This window comes from Salvelinus namaycush, unplaced genomic scaffold (genome assembly GCF_016432855.1).
Source record: "Salvelinus namaycush isolate Seneca unplaced genomic scaffold, SaNama_1.0 Scaffold866, whole genome shotgun sequence".
Classification (NCBI taxonomy): Eukaryota; Metazoa; Chordata; class Actinopteri; order Salmoniformes; family Salmonidae; genus Salvelinus; species Salvelinus namaycush.
Window position 1 is genome coordinate 11633 of NW_024061604.1, and position 15473 is coordinate 27105.

At 48.2% G+C, this 15473-nt stretch overlaps 1 protein-coding gene across 1 annotated transcript in view; it reads right to left on the reverse strand.

The window, feature by feature from the left end:
• Window positions 1–797: 797 nt before the first annotated feature.
• sgsm2 (small G protein signaling modulator 2) overlaps window positions 798–15473 on the reverse strand; it is a gene marked incomplete at its 5' end in the record, with an annotated part of 94412 nt that continues 79736 nt past the window's right edge. The window contains 8 exons of the mRNA XM_038987821.1: window positions 798–1184; window positions 2106–2273; window positions 5199–5295; window positions 8453–8562; window positions 8872–8954; window positions 9279–9403; window positions 14088–14648; window positions 15130–15306. Of these exons, the coding sequence (XP_038843749.1) occupies window positions 1096–1184; window positions 2106–2273; window positions 5199–5295; window positions 8453–8562; window positions 8872–8954; window positions 9279–9403; window positions 14088–14648; window positions 15130–15306 (1410 nt within the window). The remainder of the gene's footprint in view (window positions 1185–2105; window positions 2274–5198; window positions 5296–8452; window positions 8563–8871; window positions 8955–9278; window positions 9404–14087; window positions 14649–15129; window positions 15307–15473) is intronic.

A 15473-nucleotide genomic window follows, 5' to 3' on the forward strand; every position in this document is an offset into this window, starting at 1 on the left:
CCCCTGGTGAATAGTAGAGAATAATACAATGCGGGCAGTCACAGTGTGATCCAACTAACGAGCATACAGACAACTCCAAATGTCTGACAGCAACCAACCAACCATGGCCTTCTGTGACCGGGTGCTTGTAAACAACATCTACAAACCAGGGCCAGACCTAGACCAGACCTAGTCCAGGACCAGACCTAGACCAGGACCAGACCTAGACCCAGTCCAGGACCAGACCTAGACCCGACCTAGACCAGACCTAGTCCAGGACCAGACCTAGACCAGGACCAGACCTAGACCAGGACCAGACCTAGACCCAGTCCAGGACCAGACCTAGACCAGGACCAGACATAGACCCAGTCCAGGACTAGACCTAGACCTAGCACTGGAACCAGGACCCGACCTAGACCAGGACCAGATCTAGACCAGGACCAGACCTAGACCAGACCTAGTCCAGGACCAGACCTAGACCAGACCTAGACCAGGACCAGACCTAGTCCAGGACCAGACCTAGCACTGGAACCAGGACCAGACCTAGACCAGACCTAGACCAGACCTAGACCAGGACCAGACCTAGACCAGGTCCAGACCTAGCACTGGAACCAGGCCTAGACCAGGACCAGGCCTAGACCAGACCAGAACTAGCACTGGAACCAGGACCAGACCTAGACCAGGACCAGACCTAGACCAGGCCTAGACCAGAACTAGCACTGGAACCAGGACCAGACCTAGACCAGGACCAGACCTAGACCAGACCCAGTCCAGGACTAGACCTAGCACTGGAACCAGGACCCAGCCAACATCCCTCTCCTTTCCCCCTGTTCTCTCCTTCATCCAGGCTAGGATGGTCAACCTGGAGCCTTCATCCAGGCTAGGATGGTCAACCTGGAGCCTTCATCCAGGCTAGGATGGTCAACCTGGAGCCTTCATCCTTCACTGGTCCGGCTGGAGGGATAGAGGGCCCACGTCTGTCTCTTCCACAGGTTTGGGAGGGGTAAAGAGGGGTAAGATGGATGCAGAGGATGGATGGGCGGGTGGAGGGGTGCAGTGATGGTATCTGGCTCCTCTCTACCTCTCCTCCTCCGGCCCTGTTCATCCTCCTCCTCATCACTTGTTCTCGATGAGAGACTGGACCTTGTGCACCAGCTCTCTGGCGATCTGAAGGATGTGCTGCACGTCATGACGCTCTGCCATCTCTGTTACACACACACACACACACACACACACACACACACACACACACACACACACACACACACACACACACACACACACACACACACACACACAGGAAGTCAGGGAGACTGTTTTATACACACACACACAGGAAGTCAGGGAGACTGTTTTATACACACACACACACACACACACACAGGAAGTCAGGGAGATGGTTTTATACACACACAATCTGTAATGAACACAGTTTGCCTACACCTTTCTGCTCCATCCCAACACATTTCACCATGTTCTTGTTGGGGTCCTATATGGCAACCTATTCTCTACTTGTTGGGGCATCTCAGTGCTAGAGGCGTCACTACAGACCCTGGTTCGAATCCAGGCTGTATCACAACCGGCCGTGACTGGGAGTCCCATAGGGCGGCGCACAATTGGCCCAGCGTCGTCCGGGTTTGGACGGGGTAGGCCGGCATTGTAAATAAGAATTTGTTCTTAACTGACTTGCCTAGTTAAATAAAGGTTATATTATTTAAAATAAAGGTTAAATTATTTTTTATTACATATTGCACAACTTCTGACCAGAGCCATAGGGCCCATCCCAACACATTTCACTTGGTCTAAAGTAGTGCACTATATAGGGAATAGGGTTCTATAGGGCCCTGGTTTAAAGTAGTGCACTATATAGGGAATAGGGTTCTATAGGGCCCTGGTTTAAAGTAGTGCACTATATAGGGAATAGGGTTCTATAGGGCCCTGGTTTAAAGTAGTGCACTATATAGGGAATAGGGTTCTATAGGACCCTGGTCTAATGTAGTGCACTGTCTGTGTCTCACTCTCTCTGTCTCTGTCTCTGTCTCTGTCTCTGTCTCTGTCTCTGTCTCTGTGTCTGTGTCTGTGTCTGTGTCTGTGTCTGTGTCTGTGTCTGTGTCTGTGTCTGTCACCGTTGAAGAAGGTGATGATGTCAGTGAAGTCCATGGTATTGTCTCTGATGATCTCTCTGTAGACCTCTACCAGAGCCAGGGCCAGGAACAGGATGAAGTGCTGAGAGGAGATATGAGGGGCCGCCCAGATCACCTCCCATACTGAGAACACATCCTGGTACAGCAGCTCTGGAGGGGAGAGACACACACAGAGGAGGCACACACACAGAGGACACACACACACAGAGGAGACACACACACAGAGGAGACACACACACAGAGGAGGCACACACACAGAGGAGACACACACACAGAGGAGGCACACACACAGAGGAGACACACACACAGAGGAGACACACACACAGAGGAGACACACACACACAGAGGAGACACACACACACACAGAGGAGACATACACACACACACAGAGGAGACACATACACAGAGGAGACACACACACAGAGGAGACACACACACAGAGACACACACACACACACACACACACACACACACACACACACACACACACACACACACACACACACACACACACACACACACACACACACACACACACACACAGAGGAGACACACACACAGAGGAGACACACACACAGAGGAGACACATACACAGAGGACACACACACACAGAGGACACACACACACAGAGGACACACACACACACACACACACACACACACACACACACACACACACACACACACACACACACACACACACACACACACACACACACACACACACACACACACACACACACACAGAGGAGACACACACACAGAGGAGACACACACACAGAGGAGACACACACACAGAGGACACACACACACACACAGAGGAGACACATACACAGAGGACACACACACACACACACACATACACAGAGGAGGCACACACACACACACACACACACACACACACACACACACACACACACACACACACACACACACACACACACACACACACACACACACACACACACACACACACACACACACACACACACACAGAGGAGGCACACACACAGAGGGGAGATACACACAAACAGTTACTTGCATTGTATTCAACTCCAATCTGAAATGTCATACAGAAACCCTGTGTACCACACTCATATCATATAAAACTCCCTACTGAAGACAGAACCACGGTTGGTAAAACTCCTGGCTCATATCATATAAAACTCCCTACTGAAGACAGAACCACGGTTGGTAAAACTCCTGGCTCATATCATATAAAACTCCCTACTGAAGACAGAACCACGGTTGGTAAAACTCCTGGCTCATATCATATAAAACTCCCTACTGAAGACAGAACCAAGGTTGGTAAAACTCCTGGCACTTCACATACAGTTGAAGTCGGAAGTTTACATACACCTTAGCCAAATACATTTAAACTCAGTTTTTCACAATTCCTGACATTTAATCCTAGTAGAAATTCCCTGTCTTAGGACAGTTAGTATCACCACTTTATTTTAAAAGAATGTGAAATGTCAGAATAATAGTAGAGAGAATTATTTATTTCAGCTTTTATTTCTTTCATCACATTCCCAGTGGGTCAGGAGTTTACATACACTCAATTAGTATTTGGTAGCATTGCCTTTAAATTGTTTAACTTGGGTCAAACGTTTCGGGTAGCCTTCCACAAGCTTCCCACAATAAGTTGGGTGAATTTTGGCCCATCTCTCCTGACAGAGCTGGTGTAACTGAGTCAGGTTTGTAGGCCTCGTTGGTCACACACGCTTTTTCAGTTCTGCCCACAAATGTTCTATTGGATTGAGGTCAGGGCTTTGTGATGGCCACTCCAATACCTTGACTTTGTTGTCCTTAAGCCATTTTGCCACAACTTTGGAAGTATGCTTGTAGTCATTGTCCATTTGGAAGACCCATTTGCGACCAAGCTTTAACTTCCTGACTGATGTCTTGAGATGTTGCTTCAATATATCCACATAATTTCCCTTCCTCATGATGCCATCCATTTATTTGTGAATTGCACCAGACCCTCCTGCAGCAAGGCACCCCCACAACATGATGCTGCCACCCCCGTGCTTCACGGTTGGGATGGTGTTCTTCGGCTTGCATGCCTCCCCCTTTTCCCTCTAAACATAACGATGGTCATTATGGTCAAACAGTTCTATTTTTGTTTCATCAGACCAGAGGACATTTCTCCAAAATGTACGATCTTTGTCCCCATGTGCAGTTGCAAACCGTAGTCTGGCTTTTTATGGCGGTTTTGGAGCAGTGGCTTCTTCCTTGCTGAGCGGCCTTTCAGGTTATGTTGACATAGGACTCGTTTTACTATGGATATAGATACTTTTGTACCTGTTTCTTCCAGCATCTTCACAAGGTCCTTTGCTGTTGTTCTGGGATTGATTTGCACTTTTCGCACCAAAGTATGTTCATCTCTAGGAGACAGAACGCATCTCCTTCCTGAGCGGTATTACATTTTAGTCATTTAGCAGACGCTCTTATCCAGAGCGACTTACAGTAGAGTGCATACATTTTTATTACATTATTTTTTTTTTTTTTACATACTGAGACAAGGATATCCCTACTGGCCAAACCCTCCCTAACCCGGACGACGCTATGCCAATTGTGCGTCGCCCCACGGACCTCCCGGTTGCGGCCGGCTGCGACAGAGCCTGGGCGCGAACCCAGCCCACCCTGGGCGCGAACCCGGAGACTCTGGTGGCGCAGCTAGCACTGCGATGCAGTGCCCTAGACCACTGCGCCACCCGGGAGGTATGACGGCTGCGTGGTCCCATGATGTTTATACTTGCATACTATTGTTTGTACAGATGAACGTGGTACCTTCAGGCGTTTGGTAATTACTCCCAAGGATGAACCAGACTTTTTTTTATGAGGTCTTGGCTGATTTCTTTTGATTTTCCCATGATGTCAAGCAAAGAGGAAAATACTGCAAAGTTGGCAAGGAGCTTAAAACAGGGAATATTGTCCATATTCTCACACTGCTTCTCTTACTTGCCTGAAACCCCCCCCCTGTTTCATAATTGTCTAAGTAAAGCTTCAAAATCCCCCTCAAAAAATGTCATTAAATAAATGAAAAGAGTGTTGTTTGTGAAGCGTATCGTACCTCTTTTGAAGTCCAACAGGAACCAGCGGTAACAGAAATAGAAGTGGGTGTAGTCTCCATTCTGATGCATCAGCTCAAACAGCTCCGAGTCCAGGATCTGATGACATCATCAAACAGAGACCACAGCAGAGCGGACCACAGGTTAGGGGTCATGTTAGGATCATTTGAGCACGCACGCACGCGCACATGCACACACACCGTCAGGGCGGCAGGTAGCCTAGTGGTTAGAGCGTTGGGCCAGTAACCAGCAGGGAGCCTAGTGGTTAGAGCGTTGGGCCAGTAACCAGCAGGTAGCCTAGTGGTTAGAGCGTTGGGCCAGTAACCAGCAGGTAGCCTAGTGGTTAGAGCGTTGGGCCAGTAACCAGCAGGTAGCCTAGTGGTTAGAGCGTTGGGCCAGTAACCAGCAGGTAGCCTAGTGGTTAGAGCGTTGGGCCAGTAACCAGCAGGTAGCCTAGGGGTTAGAGCGTTGGGCCAGTAACCAGCAGGTAGCCTAGTGGTTAGAGTGTTGGGCCAGTAACCAGCAGGTAGCCTAGCGGTTAGAGCGTTGGGCCAGTAACCAGCAGGTAGCCTAGAGGTTAGAGTGTTGGACTAGTAACCAGCAGGGAGCCTAGCGGTTAGAGCGTTGGGCCAGTAACCAGCAGGTAGCCTAGTGGTTCGAGAGTTGGGCCAGTAACCAGCAGGGAGCCTAGTGGTTAGAGAGTTGGGCCAGTAACCAGCAGGTAGCCTAGTGGTTAGAGCGTTGGGCCAGTAACCAGCAGGTAGCCTAGTGGTTAGAGCGTTGGGCCAGTAACCAGCAGGTAGCCTAGTGGTTAGAGCATTGGGCCAGTAACCAGCAGGGAGCCTAGTGGTTAGAGCGTTGGGATAGTAACCAGCAGGGAGCGTAGTGGTTAGAGCGTTGGGCCAGTAACCGGCAGGGAGCCTAGGGGTTAGAGCGTTGGGCCAGTAACCAGCAGGGAGCCTAGCGGTTAGAGCGTTGGGCCAGTAACCAGCAGGTAGCCTAGTGGTTAGAGCGTTGGGCCAGTAACCAGCAGGTAGCCTAGCGGTTAGAGCGTTGGGTCAGTAACCAGCAGGGAGCCTAGTGGTTAGAGCGTTGGGCCAGTAACCAGCAGGGAGCCTAGGGGTTAGAGCGTTGGGCCAGTAACCAGCAGGGAGCCTAGCGGTTAGAGCGTTGGGCCAGTAACCAGCAGGTAGCCTAGTGGTTAGAGCGTTGGGCCAGTAACCAGCAGGTAGCCTAGCGGTTAGAGCGTTGGGTCAGTAACCAGCAGGTAGTCTAGTGGTTAGAGTGTTGGGCCAGTAACCAGCAGGTAGTCTAGTGGTTGGAGTGTTGGGCCAGTAACCAGCAGGTAGTCTAGTGGTTGGAGCGTTGGGCCAGTAACCAGCAGGTAGCCTAGTGGTTAGAGCGTTGGGTCAGTAACCAGCAGGTAGTCTAGTGGTTAGAGTGTTGGGCCAGTAACCAGCAGGGAGCCTAGTGGTTAGAGAGTTGGGCCAGTAACCAGCAGGTAGCCTAGTGGTTAGAGCGTTGGGCCAGTAACCAGCAGGTAGCCTAGTGGTTAAAGCGTTGGGCCAGTAACCAGCAGGTAGCCTAGTGGTTAGAGCGTTGGGCCAGTAACCAGCAGGGAGCCTAGTGGTTAGAGCGTTGGGATAGTAACCAGCAGGGAGCCTAGTGGTTAGAGCGTTGGGCCAGTAACCAGCAGGTAGCCTAGTGGTTAGAGCGTTGGGCCAGTAACCAGCAGGTAGCCTAGTGGTTAGAGCGTTGGGCCAGTAACCAGCAGGTAGCCTAGTGGTTAGAGCGTTGGGCCAGTAACCAGCAGGTAGCCTAGCGGTTAGAGCGTTGGGTCAGTAACCAGCAGGTAGTCTAGTGGTTAGAGTGTTGGGCCAGTAACCAGCAGGTAGTCTAGTGGTTGGAGCGTTGGGCCAGTAACCAGCAGGTAGCCTAGTGGTTAGAGCGTTGGGTCAGTAACCAGCAGGTAGTCTAGTGGTTAGAGTGTTGGGCCAGTAACCAGCAGGTAGTCTAGTGGTTGGAGCGTTGGGCCAGTAACCAGCAGGTAGCCTAGTGGTTAGAGCGTTGGGCCAGTAACCAGCAGGTAGCCTAGTGGTTAGAGCGTTGGGCCAGTAACCAGCAGGTAGCCTAGTGGTTAGAGTGTTGGGCCAGTAACCAGCAGGTAGCCTAGTGGTTAGAGCGTTGGGCCAGTAACCAGCAGGTAGCCTAGTGGTTAGAGCGTTGGGCCAGTAACCAGCAGGTAGCCTAGTGGTTAGAGCGCTGGGCCAGTAACCAGCAGGTAGCCTAGTGGTTAGAGCGTTGGGCCAGTAACCAGCAGGTAGCCTTGGGGTTAGAGCGTTGGGTCAGTAACCAGCAGGTAGCCTAGTGGTTAGAGCGTTGGGTCAGTAACCAGCAGGTAGCCTAGTGGTTAGAGCGTTGGGTCAGTAACCAGCAGGGAGCCTAGTGGTTAGAGCGTTGGGCCAGTAACCAGCAGGGAGCCTAGTGGTTAGAGCGTTGGGTCAGTAACCAGCAGGTAGCCTAGTGGTTAGAGCGTTGGGCCAGTAACCAGCAGGTAGCCTAGTGGTTAGAGCGTTGGGCCAGTAACCAGTAGGTAGCCTAGCGGTTAGAGCGTTGGGCCAGTAACCAGCAGGTAGCCTAGTGGTTAGAGCGTTGGGCCAGTAACCAGCAGGTAGCCTAGTGGTTAGAGCGTTGGGCCAGTAACCAGCAGGTAGCCTAGTGGTTAGAGCGTTGGGCCAGTAACCAGCAGGTAGCCTAGCGGTTAGAGCGTTGGGCCAGTAACCAGCAGGTAGCCTAGCGGTTAGAGCGTTGGGCCAGTAACCAGCAGGTAGCCTAGTGGTTAGAGCGTTGGGCCAGTAACCAGCAGGTAGCCTAGTGGTTAGAGTGTTGGGCCAGTAACCAGCAGGTAGCCTAGTGGTTAGAGCGTTGGGCCAGTAACCAGCAGGTAGCCTAGTGGTTAGAGCGTTGGGCCAGTAACCAGCAGGTATCCTAGTGGTTAGAGCGTTGGGCCAGTAACCAGCAGGTAGCCTAGTGGTTAGAGCGTTGGGCCAGTAACCAGCAGGTAGCCTAGTGGTTAGAGCGTTGGGCCAGTAACCAGCAGGTTGCTAGATCTAAACCCTGAGCTGACATGGTAAAAATCTGTTGCCCCTAAACAAGCAGTTAACCCACTGTTCCTAGGCCATCATTGTAAATAACAATTTGTTCCTAAAACTGACTTGCCTAGTTAAATAAAGGTTAAATCAATAAAACACCAGACCTGTATGAGGGACCTCATGTTGGCAAAGTGTGTGTCCATGGCTCCGCCGTTGGGGAAGTTCTGGCTCATCCTCTTCATCAGCTGGGTGAAGCAGCTGTACGCCAGGCACTCTGATGGAGGGAGGAAGGCATGGCTGTGAGGCGAGGGTCAACAAATACTCTGGGAGAGGCTGTACTTTTTCTGTATATTGTGACCAAGGATTAGACACATACATGCCCCTTCCATCACTGATCACTGTGTAATACAATGGCTAATGAGTAAAAGCTAATTGCAAATGGCTATAATTGCTAATGTATCATTACTAATTGCTAGCTAACAGCTAACGGCAAACGGCTAACGGGCTTCATAGGGCCCTGGTCAAAAGAAGTGCACAGTATAGGGAATAGGGTCCCATTTGAGAGGTTGACTGAGGTTCATACCATCGTCCAGAATGACCATGAGAGGGGCCAGCAGGTCACACATCCCCTGGACATAACCCATCTCCAGGTGATCCCACACATAGCTGGGACAGGATGGGGAAAGAAAAGGGGGAGGAAGATTGGGGAAAGAGGGGGAAGGAAGAGGGGTAAGAGGGGGGAAAGAAGAGGGGGGAGAGGGGAAAGAAGAGGGGGAGGAAAAGGGGGGAAAGAGGAGGAAGAGGGGGGAAGAAGGGGGGAGGGAGATTGGGAAAAGAGAGGGGAGGAAGGGGGGTAAGAAGAGGGGGAAAGAAGAGGGAAACACGAAGAAGAGACGTGAGCGAATGAGTGAACTGAAACGGATCAAATTCAAGTGTGTGTCTGTGTGTGCGTGTGTGTGTGTGTGTATGTGCGTGCATGTGTTTGTTTACCTGCACATGATGTTGCGTAGTTTCTCCAGGTTAGCGGTCGTAAAGTAGCAGTAGTTACGGTCACAGCGCTGGACATCCTTATCTATCCTGTGGAGGTTCAGAGCCACTGTGTCCAGCAGCTCAATCTACACACACACGCACACGCACACACACACTTCAATTTGATCCGTTTCAGTTCACTTGAAGGGTAAATATCAATGCAGTAAAATTGCCTTCAGAACAGTACTCAGAACAGTATCCAGAACAGTATCTAGAACAGTACTCAGAACAGTACTCAGAACAGTATCCAGAACAGTACTCAGAACAGTACTCAGAACAGTATCCAGAACAGTATCCAGAACAGTATCCAGAACAGTACTCAGAACAGTATCCAGAACAGTACTCAGAACAGTATCCAGAACAGTTTCCAGAACAGTTTCCAGAACAGTATCTAGAACAGTACTCAGAACAGTATCTAGAACAGTATCCAGAACAGTATCCAGAACAGTACCCAGAACAGAACTCAGAACAGTATCCAGAACAGTACCCAGAACAGTACTCAGAACAGTACTCAGAACAGTATCTAGAACAGTACTCAGAACAGTATCCAGAACAGTATCTAGAACAGTACTCAGAACAGTATCTAGAACAGTACTCAGAACAGTATCCAGAACAGAACTCAGAACAGTATCCAGAACAGTACTCAGAACAGTATCCAGAACAGTACTCAGAACAGTACTCAGAACAGTATCTAGAACAGTATCCAGAACAGTACCCAGAACAGTATCCAGAACAGTACTCAGAACAGTATCCAGAACAGTATCCAGAACAGTACCCAGAACAGTATCCAGAACAGTACCCAGAACAGTATCCAGAACAGTACTCAGAACAGTATCCAGAACAGTACCCAGAACAGTATCCAGAACAGTTTCCAGAACAGTTTCCAGAACAGTTTCCAGAACAGAACTCAGAACAGTACTCAGAACAGTACCCAGAACAGTATCCAGAACAGTATCTAGAACAGTATCCAGAACAGTACCCAGAACAGTATCCAGAACAGTACTCAGAACAGTACCCAGAACAGTACTCAGAACAGTACCCAGAACAGTACTCAGAACAGTACCCAGAACAGTACTCAGAACAGTACCCAGAACAGTACTCAGAACAGTACTCAGAACAGTATCCAGAACAGTATCTAGAACAGTATCCAGAACAGTACTCAGAACAGTATCCAGAACAGTATCCAGAACAGTATCCAGAACAGTACTCAGAACAGTATCCAGAACAGTACCCAGAACAGTATCCAGAACAGTATCCAGAACAGTACTCAGAACAGTACTCAGAACAGTATCTAGAACAGTATCCAGAACAGTATCCAGAACAGAACTCAGAACAGTACTCAGAACAGTACTCAGAACAGTATCTAGAACAGTACTCAGAACAGTATCTAGAACAGTATCCAGAACAGTACTCAGAACAGAACTCAGAACAGTATCTAGAACAGTATCCAGAACAGTACTCAGAACAGTATCTAGAACAGTATCCAGAACAGTACTCAGAACAGTACTCAGAACAGTATCCAGAACAGTATCCAGAACAGTATCCAGAACAGTATCCAGAACAGTACTCAGAACAGTATCCAGAACAGTATCCAGAACAGTACTCAGAACAGTATCCAGAACAGTATCTAGAACAGTATCCAGAACAGTATCTAGAACAGTATCCAGAATAGTACTCAGAACAGAACTCAGAACAGTATCTAGAACAGTATCCAGAATAGTACTCAGAACAGAACTCAGAACAGTATCCAGAACAGTATCCAGAACAGTATCCAGAACAGTATCCAGAACAGTATCCAGAACAGTATCTAGAACAGTATCCAGAACAGTATCCAGAACAGTATCTAGAACAGTATCTAGAACAGTACTCAGAACAGTATCTAGAACAGTATCCAGAATAGTACTCAGAACAGAACTCAGAACAGTATCTAGAACAGTATCCAGAACAGTACTCAGAACAGAACTCAGAACAGTATCCAGAACAGTATCCAGAACAGTATCCAGAACAGTATCTAGAACAGTATCTAGAACAGTATCCAGAACAGTATCTAGAACAGTATCCAGAATAGTATCCAGAATAGTACTCAGAACAGAACTCAGAACAGTATCTAGAACAGTATCCAGAACAGTACTCAGAACAGAACTCAGAACAGTATCCAGAATAGTACTCAGAACAGAACTCAGAACAGTATCTAGAACAGTATCCAGAACAGTATCCAGAACAGTATCCAGAACAGTATCTAGAACAGTACTCAGAACAGTATCTAGAACAGTATCCAGAATAGTACTCAGAACAGAACTCAGAACAGTATCTAGAACAGTATCCAGAACAGTATCCAGAACAGTATCCAGAACAGTATCTAGAACAGTATCCAGAACAGTATCTAGAACAGTACTCAGAACAGTATCTAGAACAGTATCCAGAACAGTACTCAGAACAGTATCCAGAACAGTATCTAGAACAGTATCCAGAACAGTATCTAGAACAGTATCCAGAACAGTATCTAGAACAGTATCTAGAACAGTATCCAGAACAGTATCTAGAACAGTACCCAGAACAGTACTCAGAACAGTACCCAGAACAGTACTCAGAACAGTACCCAGAACAGTACTCAGAACAGTACCCAGAACAGTACTCAGAACAGTACTCAGAACAGTATCCAGAACAGTACCCAGAACAGTATCTAGAACAGTATCCAGAACAGTACTCAGAACAGTATCCAGAACAGTATCCAGAACAGTACTCAGAACAGTATCCAGAACAGTACCCAGAACAGTATCCAGAACAGTATCCAGAACAGAACTCAGAACAGTACTCAGAACAGTATCTAGAACAGTACTCAGAACAGTACTCAGAACAGTACTCAGAACAGTATCTAGAACAGTATCCAGAACAGTATCCAGAACAGAACTCAGAACAGTACCCAGAACAGTACTCAGAACAGTATCTAGAACAGTACTCAGAACAGTACTCAGAACAGTATCTAGAACAGTATCCAGAACAGTACTCAGAACAGAACTCAGAACAGTATCTAGAACAGTATCCAGAACAGTACTCAGAACAGTATCTAGAACAGTATCCAGAACAGTACTCAGAACAGAACTCAGAACAGTATCTAGAACAGTATCCAGAACAGTATCCAGAACAGTATCCAGAACAGTACTCAGAACAGTATCCAGAACAGTATCCAGAACAGTACTCAGAACAGTATCCAGAACAGTATCTAGAACAGTATCTAGAACAGTATCCAGAACAGTATCTAGAACAGTATCCAGAATAGTATCCAGAATAGTACTCAGAACAGAACTCAGAACAGTATCTAGAACAGTATCCAGAATAGTACTCAGAACAGAACAGTATCCAGAACAGTATCCAGAACAGTATCCAGAACAGTATCCAGAACAGTATCCAGAACAGTATCCAGAACAGTATCTAGAACAGTATCTAGAACAGTACTCAGAACAGTATCTAGAACAGTATCCAGAATAGTACTCAGAACAGAACTCAGAACAGTATCTAGAACAGTATCCAGAACAGTACTCAGAACAGAACTCAGAACAGTATCCAGAATAGTACTCAGAACAGAACTCAGAACAGTATCTAGAACAGTATCCAGAACAGTATCCAGAACAGTATCCAGAACAGTATCTAGAACAGTACTCAGAACAGTATCTAGAACAGTATCCAGAATAGTACTCAGAACAGAACTCAGAACAGTATCTAGAACAGTATCCAGAACAGTATCCAGAACAGTATCCAGAACAGTATCCAGAACAGTATCCAGAACAGTATCTAGAACAGTATCCAGAACAGTATCTAGAACAGTACTCAGAACAGTATCTAGAACAGTATCCAGAACAGTACTCAGAACAGTACTCAGAACAGTATCCAGAACAGTATCTAGAACAGTATCTAGAACAGTATCTAGAACAGTATCCAGAACAGTATCTAGAACAGTACTCAGAACAGTATCCAGAACAGTATCCAGAACAGTATCTAGAACAGTACTCAGAACAGTATCTAGAACAGTATCCAGAACAGTATCTAGAACAGTACTCAGAACAGTATCTAGAACAGTACTCAGAACAGTATCTAGAACAGTATCCAGAACAGTATCTAGAACAGTACTCAGAACAGTATCCAGAACAGTATCTAGAACAGTACTCAGAACAGTATCCAGAACAGTATCTAGAACAGTACTCAGAACAGTACTCAGAACAGTATCTAGAACAGTACTCAGAACAGTATCTAGAACAGTATCCAGAACAGTATCTAGAACAGTACTCAGAACAGTATCCAGAACAGTATCTAGAACAGTACTCAGAACAGTATCCAGAACAGTATCTAGAACAGTACTCAGAACAGTATCTAGAACAGTACTCAGAACAGTATCTAGAACAGTATCCAGAACAGTATCTAGAACAGTACTCAGAACAGTATCCAGAACAGTATCTAGAACAGTACTCAGAACAGTATCTAGAACAGTACTCAGAACAGTATCCAGAACAGTATCTAGAACAGTATCCAGAACAGTATCCAGAACAGTATCCAGAACAGTATCTAGAACAGTATCCAGAACAGTATTCAGATCAGTATCCAGAACAGTTTAAATGTGATCTAAGTGTTTGGATATGCAATTCAATGATGCTCCCTGTGAGTGCAGGGAGTCTTTATTGAGTATCTGTCTCTCTGTGTGTCTGTGTCTGAGTGTCTGTATGTCTGTGTCTGTGTGTGTGTCTGTGTGTGTGTGTGTGTGTGTCCAGTACTTACCGTATAGGAGGAGAGTGAAGGCATCCCCTCTGCTCCTCCATTCTCATTGGTCATCAACTTATCCAGCTGACTGCACAGCATCTCCTCACTCAACCAATCCTGTAGCCCCTTCTCCTCCGTCACACTGTACAAGTGTGGCCGGGCCTCCTCCCCGGCTCCTCCCTCCTGCCCGGCTCCTCCCTCCTGCCCGGCTCCTCCCTCCTGCCCGGCTCCTCCCTCCTGCCCTGCTCCTCCCTCCTCCCGTGCTCCTCCCTCCTGCCGTGTTCCTCCCTCCTGCCGTGCTCCTCCCTCCTCCCCTGCTCCCCCCTCCTCCACCGTGCTCTGTCCATCGTCGATAGAGGAGAGAATCTGAGAGTGCCCGGAGGTGACAGAGTAGTTCCTGGAGGATGGGAGGCCGGAGTCAGGGGAGTCAAACTCCACTAGGGGGCGCTCATCAGGAGCTAGTGCCCCACCGGCTGCGGGGAGAATCACTGTAGAGTGGCTGGGGGTGTCTCCCCCCCTCCCTCCTGGGGTGTCCTGCCCCCCCGCCCCTGCGTCGGGCTCATCCACTGACATGAACATCTGGCAGGAGGGAGGAGGGAGGAGAAGGCAGGAGGGTTGGGGAGGACGGAGAAGGGCGGAAGAGGGAGGAGGAAGGGGGAGGAGGGAGGAAAAGGGGGGAGAAGGCAGGAGGCTTGAGGACGGAGAAGGGGGGGGGGGGGGGGAGGAAAAGGGAGGAGGCGGCAGGAGGTTTGAGGAGGACGGAGAAGGGCAGAGGAGGGAGGAAGGGGGAGGAAAAGGGGGGAGAAGGCAGAAGGCTTGAGGAGGACGGAGAAGGGGGGGAAGAGGGAGGAGAGAGGATAAGGGGGAGAAGGCAGGAGGAATGAGGAGGACGGAGAAGGGGGGAGGAGGAGGGGTAGAGATGGGTTTTTTATAAACAGCTAAAACAAACAGGAAAATTACCCACTTCTAGTTATATGTAATGTTTGCACGTGTTTTTATAATGATTTAAAAAATAAATTTTATTCAATCAACCAACCAATTAATCAACCAACCAACCCACCTCATTGCAGAGAGTGGAGTCTCTGTGTCTGAGGACGTGGCTGTCTATGCTGCTTCCTGAAGACAGATTAGTAAAGATGGCCGACTGCATCTCTTTCTCTCTCTGCTTGACGATCACCTCGCAGGACTTCCACTCCTTCATCACCTGCTGGTACCGTGCACTGATCTTCTCATCGATCTACAGACCAACACGGTATGACCAGATGTTTTAAAATAGATTTATTACATTTGGAAACTGAGAGGGGTTACAGTAAAGTGAGAAGACAGTAGGAAGACAGTAGAAACAAGTATTGAACCCCGTCTCTGGTGGGGAGTAGTACATGCGGCAAGATGTTAAAACACAGA